This window comes from Lepisosteus oculatus, chromosome 8 (assembly GCF_040954835.1).
Source record: "Lepisosteus oculatus isolate fLepOcu1 chromosome 8, fLepOcu1.hap2, whole genome shotgun sequence".
Lineage (NCBI taxonomy): Eukaryota > Metazoa > Chordata > Actinopteri > Semionotiformes > Lepisosteidae > Lepisosteus > Lepisosteus oculatus.
In genome coordinates, this window is record NC_090703.1 from 17,936,750 (window position 1) to 17,957,701 (window position 20,952).

The window sequence follows — 20,952 nt, forward strand, 5'->3', positions numbered from 1 at the left end:
CTTTGTGCATTACATGGTGAAACTGAGTTTTAGAAATTATTATGCTCTTTCAGTTTTTATCATGCAAGCTGTTAGTAGCTAACATTTATAGAAGAATAAACCTTGCTTAGCATATTAGAGCTGAAATGATTTACTATATCATATATATAATGAAAATACTATACAGGTATCTGTGATCAGCTGCAAGCCTCCTAACTGAGTTACTATGGAAACTATGGTCTTTCCTAATCTGGATTTCTTAGTTTATTCTTAAGTCATTTGTGGAAGCAAATAAGTTAAAGTTAATAAGCAGTTATCATGTAGGTGGGTAAACTAGCTGTAATAAAGCTTTAGATTGATGTTTTTAAAAAATCAGATGAGAATTTTATGTACAGCATGACAGTGGAGTTGTATTCAAGACCAAAGGCTGTTATCTTAGTCTGATGTGCAACAGCTTTAAATCGGTATGCCTTGTTATTTCCTGCTTAAGTGAGAATATTATTAACTATGGGAAAGCATCTTCAAATTAAACAATCCTGTCAATATTTTTTTTGTGTGTGTGAAAAATCAAAAATAACATTCTTTTGTATGAAAAATCATGTCTGATCATCAGGGCTTTGATGAATATAACAGCAAACAGGATACTGTCCACTCTGCCTCAACATCATTTATGGCTGAGAAAAAGAAAAATAAAGTTTTTTTTTCAGCCAAATGCACTTCATCTTTATAGTTTAGTAGTGGCATTTGAATGTGCTTTAAAATTCTCTCTGAGTCAGTGTGCTATATGGTTAGTTTTATTTTTCTTCTTTCCCTGCAATCCTATTTTTTCTGTCTTTTGCCTAATATTACTATGCCTAATTTTACTAATTTTACTTTGCCTAATACTACTAGGCTTTAATATATATACTAAAGCCTATAACTATTCAGTTCAGTTTCTGACACTCAGAAAAATAACTTCTGTGTCAAATCCCAGCTTCATCATCTTTTTTCCCCTCACATCACTCATACAGTGTTGTTTTGGGGAGAAGAAAGATCATTCAATAGCATAATATATATATATATTACTATTGATTACAAATTGTAGTTATGACAGTTTGATTGTACCTACTGTATATAAAGAAGTCTGTGTAGTGTATATCATAGCAGACTGTGTAAAGAAACAATAATTTCAGTTTATTTATACTATTATACTGTTCTGTATAAAACAAGAAAGGCCTGTAATGGTCCTAGAAACCACAAACCAGTTCATTTTTATAATCCATCATTACCAATTCGTTTTATAAATCCTTTTAAAATAGTAGCATGTTAATTTAAATCAGGAAAGACCTTTGCTGATTCCAAATGCCAGCTAAATTGAAATTTGAACCTTCTGCTTTAAATTAAATAGTTGTAATTTAGCAATTTGAAGATGACAATAAATCTGATAGATTAACGTTCTCTGGGACCAGGGTTGGCCACACCCAGTGTAAGATCTGAGAAAATACAAAATATATGTTTTAGCTATTTTCACCATCACGGTATAGAATTATAAAGCAGTCATGCCTTTCCTTAACGTTTCAAACCTGCTTAATTAAAAGATCCATTCTATGTATAAAAAAGGTAGAACATAATGTGTTTTGTAATATTTTGTAAAAAACGCTTTGTGTTTTTCTTGCTTTGTTGTTCTGTGCTCTGCTTGCAGATATGTCACAACTAGAATCAGCCTTCAAAGCATCGTGGTCTTTTCAGGACATAACAGCTGAAGACAGACCTCCTCAAAAGAAGCATAACATCAATTTCAAGCTGGACAGCATTTCTTCTGTTTGCATTCTTGAGGTCCAGGTCTCCATTCATAACTGCTTCCCTCAGTATGACGGCCTGAAAAGGCACAGTCATTACAAGTGCATGAATATTAACTGTTATAGTATTCAGTAATAGCCACAGAGCAGACAGATTTGCTCATATGTGGCTTCCACACAGAGCAGCTGCATACTGTAGAAGAACTGGAAGAGATTGCGTTTTGTTTGAAAAGGGACAAGGGACATTTTGCTTTCTGTGCCAAAAGTACAACACATTCAACAAACAAAACAAGCTCAAAGTGTTCAACACTATCCCTGCAGTGTGCTTTAAGAAATCTGCACTGCAAGATCATGCTGAGTGTCAAATGCACATGATTGCTGCTCAGGCAGATCTGACCTGCAGGAAAGCTCACACCCTGATGAAAGAGAAGGAAAAAGAAGACATCCAAGTCCTTTACAACACATTCTCATCTTCATACTGGAGGACAAGGGCTACAGCAAGCTTCCTATTACAAGGCTGGTTCCTCTGCAAATCTTTAAAAGCAATATTACTTGACACTAATCCAAATATTTCATGACAAAAGAGCCAGAAAGGGAAATTTATAGCTGCCTAACCAAATCTTTTCAAGACCAAATAGCACAACAATCTATGTACTTTATACTGCCACGCTTTGTAGTGGCAAAGGTTTCTACTAAGGTTTCTGACATAGTGATGACATTCAATCGATATGTTGACCTCATCACTGCAGAAATTAGGACAAACCTACTGTTTTCCAAGGACTTCACGAGCACTCAGAGGCCATGAAAGCTTATATTATCTTCAGATGCATAGAACACACTTTGGAAATAATGGCTTTTCCAATGCAGAAAATGTCTTCTGTGGCAACAGACTGGGCCTAAGCAATGACTTAGAACTCAACGGGAGTAGTTTCCTATTTACAAGAAAGGGAATCCACCCTTGGTCTCTTTTCACTGTTGGATGCAAAGACAAAATTTAGTAAATACCAAGTCCTACAAATAAACACCATACGATATGTGGTTAAAGTTCAGTGGTGGCTTGCACAGCTATGGCATTTGATTGGAACTTCAATAAAAGCATTTGGATTTGTACTTGGGAAACTTTTTGACGATGAAAGAAATTAGCATTCTATATAGCAAAGTAAAGGCAAGATTTCAATATACATTACAACAAAAGTTGTTATCCCGGAACCTTCCTTGGATTCCTTTTATAATGACTATGTCCCCATTCTTCAGACTCTAAGAACCCTTCAGCAAAAAGATACCACTGGTGGTCGTACTGTATTCTCAATGAAATATTGCCATCTTATTTTGTAGGGGCAGTGAATATCCTTAAAGAAGATCCATTCAGCAAGCTTTAAGGAAGACTTTCACCCTTGGTAAAGTGAACTACAGTACACCACTAATTTGGCATCTATCACATAATCCACATAGTGAATGAGGTGAAGCTGAATTAAACAAAATCCCTGAGAAGATCAAAGAAGGTGTTGTACCAGGAGGTACAGCACATCCAAAAGAGGTTGCAAAATTTGGGATCTCACTGATCCCACTCATTAATACTTTGAAAAATCAAGGTCACAGTTCCTTAAACTTATGCATACTTCCCATCTCTGAGTCATTCATTTTTAACCCATTACTGGTGTTACCCACTGATTCACCAGCTTTTGCTGAGTATTGGCAGTTCTGGCTGATCACTTTTATAAGGAAGGCGGAATTGCTAAGATGGAAGAATTGAGGAAAGAATTTGCCAAGTTAAAGTCTGTCCTGAAAGGAACAATCATGACTAACAGAGTGGTGCCTTAAGAGTTTATTCACTCTGAAGAGTGAAGTTAAGCACTTGAATCCTGTACTGCTGTAACTGGTAGAGGTTTATCTATTGTTACCTGTTACCAGCTCATGATCTTCCTTCCTCCTAATGTCAGTCGAGCTGACAGGAACAAGAATGTGTAGATGCAAACAACAGCTGTTGAGAAAGGTGCTGGAGATCACAGTAGATGGTCCCATATTCGGCACAACAGACTACAACCACCTTGTTTGTTTATTAAAATCGTCCTGCAATGTATGAGAAAACACACTATTAGAAGTCAGAGGAGTCTGAAAATTGTGGCTTCAGAAATGAGGAATCTAGGTCTCATCATTAACAGTTTCAGGTGAAAGGAAATGAAATAGTGATGCTATTTGCTTTCTCTCTTACAAGCAAGACCTGGTGCTAAATGGTGATTATTCAGCTGATAAAGAACTTTATCAATTTGGAGGACCCAAACATTGATAAAGTTGCACTAAAGTGAAATAGAATAAATTTAAATGTGAACATTACTATTTTGTTAGATATGGACAATTACAAAAAATGTTATCTACTATTTACAGTATAACTGCAGGAAAATAAATCTGGGGTACAGCAGTAATGAAACGTCTATTTCTTCAGTGTATTTTTCTTTATTATGGTAAAAAGTTTTGAAAACCTAATTGTTTGGCTAATTAACATATACAGTATTCTTAAAAGTAATATAAATATAAAAACACATTTTGGGTACATTGTACAGTTTACTTATTTAAGCTTGATACATGCCTCTTTATTTTAAATATATTCCCTTGATACATTCTTGTGCACCCAAATAAACAATTTCTCATAAATTATAATAACAGCAGGAAACAAATGTTTAAAGTAGGCATGTACAGGGCCAAATACAAGCTCCCATGCTGTTTAACAGAAACACCCTCGAAGTGTGGTTTCTAAAAATATTTATACTAGGAGTTCAGAAGGAAACCCACGGTTGTCGGGTGACACCATGCTTGACGTGAATTCTTTTTTAAAAAGTCTCCACATGCCATGAAGCTGTGATTTGTAAGGGGCACGTGCCTGAATGTTTAATATTTTTAATTGTCTCATGATATCTTTTGAAAAAGAAAAATAATAAAAGTTAAATCCCAAACATAAATGAGATTCACCGTGTCCTATGAAGGGGCTATTTATTTTGACCACAAAACAGTTTCTGAAGAATTTTTAAAAATATGGACATGCATTGTCCCTTCATGGAAAATTAACTCTGCATTAAAAAACTGGACAATGGAGAGGAGTCTATTGTCATACAGTATATACTTTACACAAAAAGGTTGTCTGCTTGTTACAGGCAAGAATGTTCATATATTTAAAAATCAGACAGTTTAGGCAAGGATGTTTATTTAAGAATACTTAATTAAAAGTTATGCAAATGTATATTATACAGTGCCTATAAAAAGTATTCACCCCCTTGGACTTTTTCACATTTTATTGTGTTACAGCATGGTACCATGATGTAATGTATTTAACTGAGAATTTGTTCCACTCATTTTTATAGACACTGTATAAATATAATTAGCGTCATAGACATTCACATTTAGCTGAGTAATTCATTTAAATATTAGTGCTTAGTTTACACATTAAAAGCAGCATTTTGGATACACTATTTACGTTCCTTTTGAAAATGCAAGAAAACGGGTAAAGATAAGGGTTTTTTTATTTTTGAGGATTGAAATCCATTACAAACAGTCCTTTTAAGATGAAACAAGCTGAAACCTTGTGAAGTCAAACACATCTTTAAAGTTTATTCACTTATTCAAGTCACACTGATTTGCATTATCCTCTTCAAAAAACAAAAAGTATTTAGAAAGTATGACTGTCTGATTGTAACACTTTATCAGCTACCCTTCAAAACTGTAATTTGTCATTAATTACATGATACAAATACATTATTTACTTGCATACAGATTGAACACTTACTAGCATGGTGCTTAAGTAGATCTCAAACTCTTTACACAGTGTAGGGTTGCAAGTTGTTTCCCTAACACTCTAGATTCTTCAAGTACCATTAAAATCAGGCAATACAATGACAAGAGTGAGCTCAAAATATCTGTGATTAAAAAAGACCAATAACTTTCATTTTCAAATTAATCCATTCATAATTTATGATAATTTAATATCTAGCAATTTAATGTATATTTCACAGACTCAGTACTATGCTCTAAACTATATCTAAACTACATATACTATACTTTGCTCTAAACAGAAGCTATTTCTGTTAAGAGCATAATATAAAACAGCAATAATGTAGTCAAGATGTACAGGTTTTATACACAGTGCAGCTACCAGTAATTCCACAATTAGTTTTTGAACTAACAGTTGACTTTGAGTTAATTAAATTAATTTATAAACGGGGATCTAAATAAAGATATTAAAGGTTGCCAAATGCAGTGTGTTGTAAATTATCTTTGCATTATTTAGGTAGTGTGTTCTATTGTAGACACACCTGTATCATATGAAAAGAAAACTGGGAAATGTCTGATATACTTTTTTAATTAGAAATGTAAACAATTGGTGAATCAGAACATTTAACAGATATATAGAGAATATGTAAACAATTATATATCTTTTTTTACAGTTTGCAAAACGTAATTCAGATAAACCTGTAATTATGAAAATATATTTAATAAATAAAATAATAGTTAAAATATTAGGTTGTCAGATGTTTTTTTTTTCCAATACTTGCCCTCTGATAAAAAAGGTCTCAGAACATTTCCTGCAGAAATGAAAGCAGTATTAGAAAATGCAATAGCAATAAGCAAACAAACAAGAGAAAAAGTACATAAATAACCCTTCCACTGCCTCCAAGGAACATGGTCTTGCTGTCAGAGGATTGTAAGAAATTGAAGCTTTTGATAGTTATGTGTAATCAGTATGTTGCTTTCAAAGGTGTAATTTATCTTGAAAAAGAGAAAAATATAGAAACAAAACATTTTAAATTAAATACTTAAATATTGTGTAGATCATAAAAGTTCCTGATCCACCAAATTCTCAGCACAGCTGCATCTCCTGTTTGCATTATGTATTCTCCTTATGTTAATGAAGAGAAGATCACTGTACAACTGCTTCTGCCTCCTGGAATGGACAGTGAGCTTTGACATTTGTCAGATCATTTGGGTACAATTTTACTGAGGTGGTGATGTATGTACTGTATTTATGTTGGAAACCTCAAGGCTGTCAAGAGATCTCTGTACTCAAGGGCCTATTTCTGAATACTACAAGAACCAGTATTAAGCTCCTCAGTAAATTCAGCCAAGGCAGCCTGCATGGCTGTCTTTACCACAGAGTAAGCTGTTTGTAACAGCAAGACGTCATTGTACTCTGAATTAATGTCATCTACTGAGCAAATGTTTATGTTTATTTTAGGAATAACTTCAGAACCATTCTTTTCAAAATCACTGTTATTTGTTCCATTGTTAGAATGGCATAGCAAGTAATCATTTTCTGTATTTTGGATTTCTTTCACCATCTTCATTTCACGGTTTATAGCATCTCGTGACACCTTGACTGGCTTGTTGCCAGAAGTGCTTGTTGCTGAGAGGTTCTGTTCAGGGAAAAGAGTTTTATGATCATCAACACAAACACTGAAAGGTGAACTGGTTGAGAAATCATCTGGGTCTTTTTGAGTCTCATTCAGGAAGGAAAGCATGGACTTCCCTGTGGGAATAATTTCAACAGTCTCTATTTTCTCTGGTGTCTTTCTTATACAACCTTGAGATTGCCTTTTGCCTTCTGCTAGGCAGCTGTCCAGTTTATGACATTCAGTAAACATATCTACAGATCTGTCTTTATATGTCTGGCATTCATCAAACCCTCTTTCATCTTTCCCTTTTATTTTTGCTATACTCACATCAACATTTACTGTTAGGATTTCAGATGATGGTGCACTGCCTTCAAAGGTTTCATCTGAACTGGCACCTCTTTGGACATCTGTGAGTATGTCAAAACATATATCTGCATTTTTGTTTGTCAGGATCCTTTTTGCTTCCTCCTCAGATTCTTGAGTAGTCCTGAGATCTTCATGAAAGGAGGCTGAATGTTTCTTGGTTCCATGATTAAAAAAGGATACAATTTTTTTCTTAAAAGAAGTAGCATTGAGTGCATCATCAGTACCACAGTCTGTTTCTTGGCTTAAAATCCCTTTCCTTGATTTCTTTGAAACATTTGACTGGATCACAAGTTTCTTGAAGGAAGACCAAATTCTACCTGGAAGCTTGCCTTTTTTCTTCAGTCCAGAGTCAAACTGATGATTGAAGGATTCAGTGTTGTATTCTTCTCCAGAAATTATGTCTTCTGAAGCTGGCTTGATACTAGTATCAGTAAGGTCTCTGGTCTCTCGATCATACAAGGGAACATCAGTATTTTGTTCCCCATCTTTATTAGATGTTTTGTCTGATTTATTTTTCTTATTTCTTAAGCAAAACAGTGATGGTTTATGGGATTGCTTCCATCCACTTTTCATTAGCTTTCTTTTATCTTTATTCTTGGCTTGCAAATGCTCTTCCCTGTTGACTTTAGTTTCTTTTAATTTACACCAGCTCTCTACAGAATCCACTCCTGCACTGGCAGTAGCTTTCTGGCCTTCATCTGTGCTGAGTGCTGATTCTTTCTGAAGATCTACAATTTCTGACAACACCTGTGGAATACCTTCTTGTCTTGTCATATTATCCATTTCTTTGCTGGCTGGCTGGATTTCAAGACACATCTGGTTACCATTGCTGGTCCTTTCTCCTCTCAGTCTCTTAGCTCGAGCTTCAGCCCGATTTTCATATTGCCGCTTTGGCTTGGTTTTACCTAGAAGCAACCTGGGTGGGCCAGTCAACTTGCGCTTCAGACCCACAGTTCCTTGGCTCTGTTCTGCAGTCTTTGTAATTTCAGGAGATTCCTGGATGGACATGCTTGGAGAACTCTGCTTAAGGTTTTAATATACTGAACCTTTTTCAGTTTTAAAGGACTATTTCTTCCAAAAATCTTTAATAGTCAGCAAAGCAGCATGTATTTTATGAAAAAGAAACGGGAATCATTATGGAGACAGCTTTGCATCACTCAGGGTCTCAGTGTTTGGTTAAGAAACTTTCTCTTGCTCACTCAAGAGGAGCAACATCCAAAAGGCTGGAAACAAAAGAGAAAACTTAATTAATTTTGTTTAATTTTAACTACCACAAAATGTTATTTTAAAAGTTTTCTAAACCATTGTGCTGCAACTGAAGCCTAATATCTGATAAAAAGAAGAAACAAAACCAACCTGAGCAATAAACAGATATCTAGACAATGCAGAAGAAAATGAAAAGCATGAAAGGGAAGTCAAGAATGTCATTAAAAAGCTTTTGAGCATAACACTAATTATGAATTTAATTTTACTTCACACTTATTGTGGCTCATTATTTCACCAGTGACAACATGTAGATGAATGATGAGTTCTTCAGTATAATATACCCCTGAGTGAATGTGACAGTCAGAAATGTAGATGGCAGACATAAAATATAGTTCATAACTCAGCTCTCTGATTCAATAAGACCAGTAGTAAACTCTCATGCTCACAATTGTTAAATCACTTCAGGCTTTATGAAATGGTTTATTAGCACTGTGTGTGCTCTTATGCTGCTAAAAACTTCATAAGTAGTGCATAGGGGTAAATATATAATAAATCATACAGTATATTTACCCTTATGCACAGATACTACAAAGTCTCTAAACAGAATTGTAAGCATGTTTGTACAAAATTGTTTAGTATTATATTATACAAGATTGGTATCAAACCAGCCTTTTGTATCCAATCCTCACTTAAATATACTGTACATCAGCCATATACTTCAATGGTACTTATCTGTACTATGAAAATGTACATAGAAGTCCCTTACATACTGTACATTGCTCAGCCTGTATAACCAAGTTAGGAGCATTCCTTATTTCAGGACTGTAGTTAAGTAAATCACATCTTAGGACCTACATAGTAATTTCACGTTTTTTAAGCAAATTTCACTATGTATGCCCAGCAACAAAAGGGATAAAGGCAAGAAAGGGGGTGTGATTAGAACATCACTCATTTCTAGCAGAATATGACTCCAAGTTAGAATAGAATACATCAAATAATTCAGGTAAGCCTTTTGCCACATGTCTAGTATTAATTAAAATGGTTTTCAGGTAACAGCACATTCAATATTACAAAATTGGAATCTTCTTTTTGCTCAATGTTATCGAAAAACATTAGAATGATCTACTTGCATCGTTTGGGAAAAGCATGATATGCAGAGTCTTAATTGTAAGCATTGTAATATTACTGTTTGCGGCCAAGATGTATCGTTTTTAGGTTGGTAGCCTGCTTAAACCGTTAAAAGCGTTAAGAGTCTCGGTGCTTAGCTGCAACAAAACACGTAGCAGGTACAGTATTTTAAGGAGACAGAACAAACCGTTGTCTGAAAGCAGCAGACTTACTGTAGATTGTCATATTCATATTGCAATATGTGACTAAATTCTAGATTCAAAATGAAATGTATTTCTGTCTTTAAAAGCAAATATGGTATGGTCATTAGCCGTTAACCTGGTTTTCTTTCATCATTTGGGACTTCAGTGGTTACTCTTGAATAAAGTAGGTTACTGGTGTGGTATTCAAGAACTTCATTTTCGGATAATAGCCAACTCCGTTACACTGTTGCTTTTGTTTGATATTTTTATTGCATTCCTACTACATATAATCTTTTTTAAAGAAATGTTTATTTTTATAAGTATAAAATTTGGAATGCCTTGTTTTTGCATTCTGCCAATAGTCATACATGGTTATCGAACAAGCGTATTTACTCTCTTGTTTTTAAAACGCAACTGTGGTACACAATACTTCAGTTTTACTGTTTTTCGTATGCACCAAAACAATATGCTTCTTTACGCAGATTTCCTCTCATACAACCTTGCGTGAAAGGTATGCTGAGACGGGCCATGCTCTTTAAACAGTAAAATAAAAATGTGCAATTATAGTACATTGCACAGATATGCATTTAAATCCTGTCTTTGGCTTTCCCCCACTCGGAAAATATCAGTTGGTGTTACAATATTTTGACTGCCTGCGAAAACTAACTCTCGAAAGTAGGCTACTGTGGTATGAACGTTTGTAAAATCTGGTCTTGTCAGTTTGGCTACAATCTCTTCCCTGATGAAATTGGTGCTTGGTGAGCCGCTGAGCCAAACAGCATCAAACAAACTCCAGTAAACAGCACACACCGGATATACTGGGTTAATATTCAAAAGCAAGACACCAGCTGTCAGACCAATTTTAACCAAATACTCGTGAACAGCTCTGCTAAAGCAGATATTTACAGACGAAAACAAGCAGCATTAGACTGGATAGAAAAAATGCAGAAATTATTGTATTATTTAAAATACTGTTACCACATGTGCTCTACTAGACTGCTACGACTTATTATTGAATTACATTTTTTAAGGTATGAGGCACGAATTATTTTATTTTTTGATTAATGCAGAACATTTAACACGATTTAAAAAGAATGTTTTAAACAGAATGTGGATTCATTTTTTTCCATTTTAGACAGCAATCTATTTTGTTAAAATCTATTTAAATTCGACCCTTATAATTTAAGGGAAGAAAAAAACTTTTCAGTTCTACAAAAATAAGTTTTTATATAATAAAACAAGTTGCGGTATAAAACAATAAATTACTCCACCCACCTAGTTTTTCACTCAGAAGCTCAGAGTCTCTTTCCAGTATTTCGTTTGTGTTGTAGTGTACCAGGTGGGAAGACGATTCCTACAGTACTGCTCTCTCTCTCTCTGCCTTACAGACTCCAGTGTTCTGCCCGAGGAGGTCGTCACCAAGAACGAGTTTCAGCTGAAGGGAGGTATCGCCACAGTTTCCATAGAAACCAAAGATTGACATTTTGAGTGGGAAAAAGATGTCATTCATTTATATGAGAAGAGGAGAAAACAAAACCTTTGTTACTGTGATGAAGCTGAAAGGGCAGATACCTTGATTGTGGTGTTTCACATCGCCTTTATTCGCCTGAAGCGGACCCGTCTTCAGTACTGAACAGCTTGACATTTTCTCTAGTATCAGTACATTGAAGAATGTAAACCTTGGTCTTTGAAGGACTGAATTGGAAATGACAAGTGAGAGGAGACTTTGTAAACCAGTGTAGTCAAATTTAAAAATCTTGTCTCATCCTGTTGTACAACTTGCAGTGCCACAGAATCTGAAAACACTAAATTCATATTCATCACAGTTGGAGGATTAGTGACAGATTTCCCTTACAGTCAAAAAGTAAATCATTAACATGTTCCTCAGTAATTAAAGCTATCACTATGTAGAACAAAGCCTCCCAGCTCAAGCGTTTCTGTGTGGGCTGAGTGCGCTTTATGGAATTCCCAGATGTGATAAAACACCTAGCGAGATGCTGCTGATTTTAAAGTCAAGCAGGCTGATTTTTCTACTCAGCTAACAATTGAACAGCAGGCAAAAATTATTTGTCTACTAACATGAAAGAGCAAGGTTTTTTGACACTCCTGAACTTTGGGAGGGAAAAAACCTGGACATCTACACAGAAATTCACATCTAGATAATCTTGTAACAGCTAAAATATTGACTGGATGTACTAAAAGTACAAAATGTAATTTGCATAACTTCCAGGGGCGAAAACAGACACCAGTGGAATATAATTCTGACAGACCCATAATATTTTGTAGTTGTTGTATAGTACATATATACATATTAAGATGAATGTAAAAGGATTTTTGCCATGAAACAGCTGTACAGCTGTTTTAATGAAAACCATATAGCACTGAGTGATTAAAATCATTATACATAGAAAAGGGACCATGAGTAACATTGTACATTGGATAACAGCAGCATGCACCAGCAGAGACTACTGGTTATTTTATACTTTAGGGATTATATCCTTTTCTGGTGTCCCGTGGTGTTCTGACATACAGTACAGTATATAGTATCGTTATTTATGCAAACAGGGAAAGCTACATTCCTTCAACTGGTGCTGTGACCCTGTCTACTGTATATAAGACAACTTTGAAATCTTTCTAAACCCACTTTTTTACATATAAAGAAGAGTCTGTATGAATTCAGTTCTACAGGTGTTTAGATATACTATGCTGATGATTCTGTATGACTTCTGTTTTCTAATTTTACAGTTTTACCAATTTTACCATTTACCTTGAAAATCTGTCCTCTCAATCTGTGTTTTTATTCACGACCCTTTTCTGCTTTTCCACATATGTACAGTACAGTCCAACATTACCACAGAAAACCATGCTTGACATGTATCTATTTATAAAACATCAGTACGTCTTTGTCATTAAAAGAAAGTTTAATATATAAGTGCTACCAAATCAAAATAGATAACATTAGTAGATATGTCCAATACATATGTCAATAAAAGTACATATATTCCACTTTACATAATGACAGAAAAAAACAGAACAGGTAGAGTCTACATAGAACAATTCGTTATAATTTTAAAACTGCATACTGTACAGATATGCTGTAACAGGCATTTTTCCAGCATTGAGGGGCTTTTGTTGAGTTTAATTTTATTTTGACTAACTTTTTATTTCATTTTATTTCATTTAATTTTTTCAACATTCCACTATGACTTTGTAGTTAAAAGTTACATTCATCATGTTTGTAGCTTCCAAACTTACCAGATAACTGTTCCCTTGGCAACGAAAGGTCAAAGCTGAAAATAGCATAGGTTCCCTCACGAATGCTAAATTGTAAAATTACACATTTGTGTTTTTATACACAATTATAAAAAACTCAAGATATTCATCAAAATGCAGCATATATATATATAGAAACAAAGCTCAGAATGTTTTCAAATGTGCAGACAGCATGATACAGCAAATAAACAACAGTGAAGGTAGAATTACAATGTAAATCAGGTTATTAACATTTTGATTCTTTCAATGGATGCTATGGAAGCAAAGTAGCTAGCACTGCTGCCACACAGATCCAGTGTCCTAGGTTTGATTCTGGCCTGTCTATCCGGAGTTTTCATGATCCGTCTGTTAGTGTTTTGAAGCCAGGTTTTCCAGTTTCCTCTCACCTCCAAAAAAACGTTTAGATTTAATTGAATATTCTGGATTGCAATTTCTTCATGGCTTTGTTAAGGGGAAGAGTAGCCCAGTAGTAGCTCCCTGTTATTCCATGGTAGTCTGCAAATTGCCTGAGCCATTCCCAGGATAGGAAGTCTAATGATAAGCAGTGGATAGTTTTTTAAAAAAAGATACAATCATAAGAGTTTCAGAAACAAGTCTATATAACAGAAAAAATTAATGTAAAACTACTGGCTTCATCAGGATCCAAAAAGCCTTGTTCACTAGTATCTAAGGGGTTTAACTTATATATGCCCCAATATCTTTATATGTCTGACCTTTAGCTGTGGTTTTTATTTTTTGTTAGTTGTTAAATTATATAAAATTATTTATTTGTTTATATTGTGATTGTTTTCTATGTTGTGAAATAGTCGAGAGGTGTCACAGCTGCATAAAAAATAAAACGACTGTCATTCAATGTAATCGGAATGTACCTGTGAAGTGTCAGATCTGGAAATTAAACTTTTTATAGATTACATTATTTACACGACACCGATAAAGTCGTCCAAAGACATGTTAGTTTCACTTAAGGATCTCATTTTTGTGGTTACATTCAGAGTGGGCCTTAAAAAAGGTGGAAAATACATACAGTTTAAGCATTCAGTGCTACCAGGACAGCATTGTGGAGAAGCGCTTAGAGCTCTAGAGTTTTATCTAAGAGTTAAGGTTAAGGTTTCTTTATTAGCCCTATACAATTTCTTGCATTAGGAATGCGTCTTTTCGCATACCCCAGCTTTTCTCTATGGAGATACAGACACAGAGACAGGGAGAGAAGCTTGGGGTCAGAGCACAGGGTCTGCCATTGTACAGCACCCCTGGAGCAGTTAGGGTTAAGGGCCTTGCTCAGGGGCCCAATGGAGTAGGATTCCTCTGCCAGCCACAGGATTTGAACCAGCAACCTTCCAGTCACAGGCACAGATCCTTAGCCACAGAGCCACTGCTCCGCCCCAGCTTCCAGGTTTAAATCTCAAGAGTGGTTTTACTGTTGTGCTCTTAAACAAGGTGCTTCAGTAAAATGTCCAGCTGTTTAGTTGGGTAAACTGATAATAGCATTCACACAAGTTCTCCTGAGAGAGAATAATGGATTTCACTTCTCTTCAATAAGAGTGATATTAAAATACTAATTGAAGAAATAAGGATTAAATGTTTGGACTCCATGTGAACTACACATTTTAGCGTAGTTTGTTTTTCAGTATTTACGAAAATACATTGAGTGAAGACATTTATGCAGAGTCAAAAATCTTTTTGCAAAATGAGTAAAAACAATGCACCAGAGTTTTAGTGGTATTACCACATATGAAAAGAGGTTCTTTTACAATGGGCCAAAAGAACAGAAGTTTCATGGAATGTAAAAGCTCTTTAACTCTGGGTAAACGGATTGCAAAAGAGATTGCAGAGTAATTTAAGAATTGTACCTTAGTGAGACTGATATTTGTGATGCCAGGAAATGTATTATTTGCAGCTTCATTACATAGATTATAAAATAATTACAAGATAATTTGTCTTCTACAGCAAAGTGCTCAGTTGCACAACATGGATAAAAACAGGTCAATTTATTTTAAATATAATCTTCCTCTTGTGGTTTAAATGAAAATCTGTACCCCTGTGGCATTTAAGGTGATAGTTCTCTTAGGGAGAGCTTATGGTTAATGAGCTATTTCAGTGTGTTTATAACTGATATTATGAGCCAGATATTATCATCTATACTTTGTCACCATACTGAGCACAGTTCTGAATTCATATCTTCTAAATCATCAACCCCATATTGTAATTTGCTAGTCTTTCCTGTGTGCTTACAGCAGAGCTCAGTAAAATGTATTTTTGCTTTTAACTCCAAATGCCCTTTTGTAAGAATTTATGATTATGCATTATGTGTAATAAAATACAAAATAACACCCTGCTGATTTTTTTATAAAGGATTTAAAAAATGCTAAAAACCTATTGTCAGATACTGAGCCTTTTTTTAAGAAGTGACCTCAACTAGGAAGTGCCTCTAGGTGGTCTCCAAACAAGCACACATAATTGACTAGCACAAAACTGAAATGAAAATGAAACCCTGTACAAGCAAGAAAATAAGGCCTACAAGAAAGAATAGTGAGTACGGTGTTTCTTCTGGTGGCTTTCATTCAGAAATTCAAGTGAGTAAATATACAAATTATATTAAATAACAAAGGTAAGGTACAGTTAGTTGTACAGAATGGTGCAGAGTTTAGCATTGCTGCCTCACAGTGGTTGGGCTCTGGGTTCATTTGAATTGGCTTCATCACTCTGTTCTTGTCACGCCCTCTGTAGCCAGAGGGCGCTCCTTCTCTGTCCTGTCCCTAGTTTCTGGTCTGCTGTCCTTCCGGTCCCTCTCTTTTCCTTGGGCTATATATTTCCGGGTCTTGCACTCTGTCCTGGCTCAGCATTGACGTTCGGATGTCCTGAGACCCGCCTAGTACCAGGACGCCCCATGTCCGCTCCCTGAGGGCACAGGTTTCTATACGGCATTCCTGAACTCTTTGCACTAATGAGCCCGGGTCTTTTTCCCGTCTCGCCACTACGCATATGGGTCTTTTTCCGCTCTCCTGCTCCCCACGTTTAGTCCCTTTGGACGTCCGTGACAGTTCTCATCCCCATTGATAGCTGATGTGTGGTAAGTGTACTGGGGCACTTTGGCTGCCATCACATCATCCAGGGAGGTGCAACACATTGGTGGTGGAGGAGAGGAGTCTTCATCTGTAAAAGCTTTTTAAGTGGAGTGTCCAGAAAAGTGTAAGTGTACTGTTATTATTTCTTCTTGGGGTGCTATCTGCATGGAGTGTATTTGTTCTCCCTTTCTTGTTTTATGTGGGTTTCCTCTGGGTTCTCAAGTCTCCTCTCACAGTCTAAAGATATTTTTTTGAACAAAATAAACTTTATTGCACAATAGACATCTTAGAATGAGTACATAAATATAAAACCATAAAACTCTACTCAATTAAATAAATGTTTTAAGATGGGTGATTGTCCTTTTTCAATCTATGCAAGTGGTTGCTGGGGCTGGATTTGTACAAAATCCCTCCAAGCCCTACCACATGCTGTTGTCCATTCCCTTTTCCCTGTGCTAAAAAAAACAGGGTTTTCGTCATTAGTCCTTGTAAAGGGCCCACAGTCCCTTTCAGGGCTCCTTCGCCGTCGAGAAGCCCAATTTAGTGAGTTTGCACTTTATCCTCTCTGTTGCGAACTCTGAGGTTTGTAAGGATCCTCTCCTCCAGCTTCCTCGCTCTCCACTCTACAAATACTGTGTCCCTTTGTCCAATTCAGTCAGTGCTAGCCCCAACAGGATTCACTAGTAGCTTAGCACTGTTCTCGCTCCCAGAAGTTATGCATAATGCATAATGTTGTCCATTCTACTCCACACCGCTTTGGCAAAGGGGCAGTTCCAGGTTACCTCTGTCTCCACTTGACAGCGTGGGTGTAGGTCTCTGGTTTCTTTTCTGCTTTTGGTCCAGTGGTTTCCACTGGATCAGGTGCCTCATCGGGATGTAATTTGTCAGCCACGGCGTGACAAAGTACTGGCTGACTTGTGGCTGATCGGCTCCTGCAAGGCCCGACAAAGGTTTCAGGAAAAGATGCAGTCTAGTTTTAGGGGGAAAGGCGGCATGTCTCTCCTCCCTTTCTCAACTACCTGACACATCCAGTTTCTTGTGATTCACTTGTACCTGCCTTCCCAGATGAACTTGAAGACCATCCCTTGCAGGACTTGTCTGTGTCTGGCCGGCAGTGGGTATACCAAGGCCAGGTAAATCTAAGATGGCAGGATGTCTGCTTTCAAAACCCTCACTTTCAACATGAGGGACAGTGACTGCATCTTTCACAGATCCAGCTTTTTGTTCACCTTAGTGATCCCTCAGTCTAGTTTATGGTCTCATTGTTCTGGCTGTGGAATATCTTAGGGGGCTTTGTGCATAGCTCGAGACTTTCTGGTGCTGATTTCTTGTCCTTCTAGGGTCCAAAGAACTTGAGTTTGTTCTTTCAGTGGTTGAGCTTTGATCCCAAGACCCTGGAGTACTGCTCCATGACCTGCAGGGCTCTCCTGAGCTCCCTGTCCGAGCGCAGAAACATTGTGTCATCTCCATACTGGGAGATCGTGAGGAGTCAATGACTGGTTCCTGTCTCATCTCCTCCCAATGACTCCGTAAAGAGAATATAGAGAAGACGTAAAAGAGGACACCCTTGTTGTACTCCAGACTCCTGGGAAATGAAATCCCCCTGATGTCCATTTACGTTGACTCTGCTGCCCACTTCAGAGTACAGTATCTTTATCCAGTGGCTGAAACTCTTTCTGAAACTGAAGTGTTCCAGCATTCTGAATAGATAGCTGTGGTTTATTCTGTCAAGGGCTTTCTCCTGGTCCAGGCTCACTATCATCATGGTACGTTTTGGTCCTTGGCCCAGGCAATGGCATCCCTAGTAAGCTGGAATTTCCAGCTAATGGATTGCCCTTCCACCCCACACGTCTGGTCGCTGTCGATTATATGGGACTGGGCAGTCCCCAGTCTGTTGGCCCTTAGCTTGGACAGGATCTTGACATCCACACAGAGCATTGTTATCAGCATCCAGTTTTTGATGTCGGCAGCATCCCCACCCCCCACCCCCCCCGAAAAGCAGGGAAATGACGCCATCGCTCCTAGTTTTCCCTGGGGGAACATTTCTTGCACCACCTCCAAGAGGTCTGCAGTCAGGGTGTCCCAGAAGCAGGTGTAGAATTCCTTCAGGAGTCCATCTGGCCCCAGCCCTTTTCCATTCTCCATGAACCAAAACTCTGCCCTCAGCTCCTCCTCCATTATTGGTCTCTCCAAGTCCTGCCTCACCTCCTCTGGCACTCTCATCTTCAGCCCCCCAGAAAAGCATTGTCTCCTTCCACCTCTAGCTGCTTTTCTGAGAAGAGCACCCTGCAGAAGGCGGTTGCTGCCTCTACTTTGTCACCCACATGCAGCACCTCTTCTCCATCTCCCCATCTCAGGCTGTGGATCACTCTCTTTTTTCTGGGCTCCCTGGACCTGGTTAATGAAATAAGAGGAACAGGTTTCATTATTTTCATAATGTTTCCCTTTGTGCATAGTCTAAAAATATACTGGTAGGTTTATTAGTTTCTGTAATAATTGGCCCTAGTATGAGTGTGTGCATGCTTGTGTTTATGTGTGCACTGCGATGGACTGGTATCCTGTTCCGGGTGTATCCTTCCTTCCACCAGTTGCTTACCAAGAAGGGCTTCACCTTCCCTGCAACTATGTATTGGATAAAGCAGTTAGAAAATGGATGGATGGTAGATTTACATAAAGTGGAGATCATTGTCTCAAACACATTCCCCAGAATGCCGTGGGGAGTGAGCTGCCATTCTCAGTCTCCTGACCAGTTAGGAAAAGACACTTGGTCAAGAAGTGTTAAAAGTGACAATTTAAAAAAATACAGGAAATTGAGGCTTCCATATCAATCTGAATTTGCTTTATGGAGACTGAGGGCAGATTAACTTTACTTCATGACAGCAGTGGGACAATAGATGACAAAATGACAAAAGGGCACATGAAGACATCAGGTGTGAGTTTATTTTGTATTGAAAAATATTGGAAAGAGACTTAATAGTTGGGATGGGTCTCAGAGACAGACACTTTACTTCAGAACTGTGTGGTTGAAAGGATTGGTAGCACAACACCTCTGGGTAGGAAACAAAGATTTTAGCATCTTTTTCATTTGTAATGATATATACTGTACATGAGACATGATTTATTTCTTCCTTTAAACAGCAAGATTTCTGAGATAATGTCACACAACACTAGCAATGTTATTGATCACCTGAATGTAATTAGACATATTGATCATTCGGGTTCAGTCAGACCAAGGGTCAGTGTATGTCAATAAGTACAAATTTGTCAGAAAGCCATGAATTTTCGAAAGCTGTAGGATAACAAATTATATTATACATCTAGCGTTCCACATATGAATAGAACGGAATGGAAATAGAATTAAATGATGAAAATGGAATTGAAATGTAATTGTCACATTTTCAATTTCTTACAAGGGATTGGTAATGACTGGGTTGTTTTCTGGAATGGTAGAAATAACTACACAAAATATCTTAATATTTTAAGATAATATTGGCTTACAGACAATTTAACTTTTTATATCTCCTCAAATTGCTTCAGATTCCACAATCTAGTTTAGCGGTCATTGCATTATTTCTAAGATCTATGTCTGTAAAATGGTCATTTATCTTTTTAAAAATTACCCTATGGAGAGCAGTTACTTCCTGAGATATCTTTCAACAACACATGGAATCTAAGGATCAGGAGGGCTTACATTTCCCCAAAACTAATTTCCTCTGAGGAGGAAGCATTACAAAGCCTTATCTTTTATATAATCGAGATTACGTGTAAATTGCACATTTCCTTTTATATGCAACTTTATTTAAATATAACACTAATTAATAGAACAAGTTACATAGTAGGACTAAATGTCAGTGCCTGCACACAGGCATTTGGATTTTGCAGAACAATTTGAACATGGCTCCCAAATAAGACTGAAGTGGAAGGTAATGTTTAGTCATATATATGGTAGACATAAACCTGTAAAATATGCACCTAGATATGGGGACAAATACAGAAGCAAGCCAGAATCCAAAGACAGAAGACTGCATATACTATTAAATTCTGGACATATAAAAATCTGCATGGAATTGCTGAATAAAACCACATGTACCTGTGGTATGAAAATAATTCTCAATGTCATGCCCTATATCTTGTGTACCACTTCTAAAACAAAAAATGGCTCATTCCATTCGAAATGAAAGAACAACCAAAGGCTCTTCATAGTCGTGTTCGACTTAAAAGAAACCCTTTCTGGGCATGACCCAAATTCTTTGCACCACAAAAGCAATTTTCAGACTGAGAGAAAAGAGGGTTGTCTTTAATTTTTAATTTAAATTAAAGCAACTCAGAAAACAATAAATATTCCATGTGAGTCAAATCCATTGATTTAACATTTAATATTTAACATTGTGCAACAGAGAATGTCTCCCAAGGGACAAAAGAAAGCAATGCCAAAAGTCTTCCTAGGGACAAAAGAAGGAACTGTAGCCTAGACACCACTGGATTTGATTGCCATAAGCCACAGGCAAGACAGGAGTCCAGGCTGAGAATAAATTGCTCTTATGTGATCTCTGTTCTTTTCCAGTTATCTGTTCCTGTTTCACTATTCTGTTCC

The 20,952-nt window shown here is 36.8% G+C and overlaps 2 protein-coding genes across 8 annotated transcripts in view; one reads left to right on the forward strand and one right to left on the reverse strand.

Annotated features, from left to right (window-relative positions):
- Nucleotides 1-15,781, forward strand: part of zbtb25 (zinc finger and BTB domain containing 25) — a 29,129-nt gene extending 13,348 nt beyond the window's left edge. For 6 of the 7 annotated variants that reach the window (XM_015350792.2, XM_015350797.2, XM_015350793.2 and 3 more), the window contains one exon: nucleotides 1,661-5,339. In XM_015350792.2, the coding sequence (XP_015206278.2) occupies nucleotides 1,661-1,893 (233 nt within the window). In that variant the 3' untranslated portion in view covers nucleotides 1,894-5,339. Of the gene's footprint in view, nucleotides 1-1,660; nucleotides 5,340-11,408 lie in introns of those variants that run through there. The other variant, XM_015350801.2, reaches the window with a different exon arrangement.
- Nucleotides 5,341-11,480, reverse strand: LOC107077804 (uncharacterized). Its single transcript, XM_015350789.2, has 2 exons — nucleotides 11,296-11,480; nucleotides 5,341-8,727 (listed from the first exon to the last, which is right to left on the reverse strand). The coding sequence occupies exon 2, from the start codon at nucleotides 8,510-8,512 to the stop codon at nucleotides 6,818-6,820; it is 1,695 nt and encodes a 564-aa protein (XP_015206275.2). The 5' UTR covers nucleotides 8,513-8,727; nucleotides 11,296-11,480; the 3' UTR covers nucleotides 5,341-6,817.
- Nucleotides 15,782-20,952: the final 5,171 nt, after the last annotated feature.

Bases quoted from the DNA above. Each gene is read 5' to 3' on its own strand.
- LOC107077804 (XM_015350789.2), bottom strand. From the start codon at position 8,512: ATGTCCATCCAGGAATCTCCTGAAATTACAAAGACTGCAGAACAGAGC.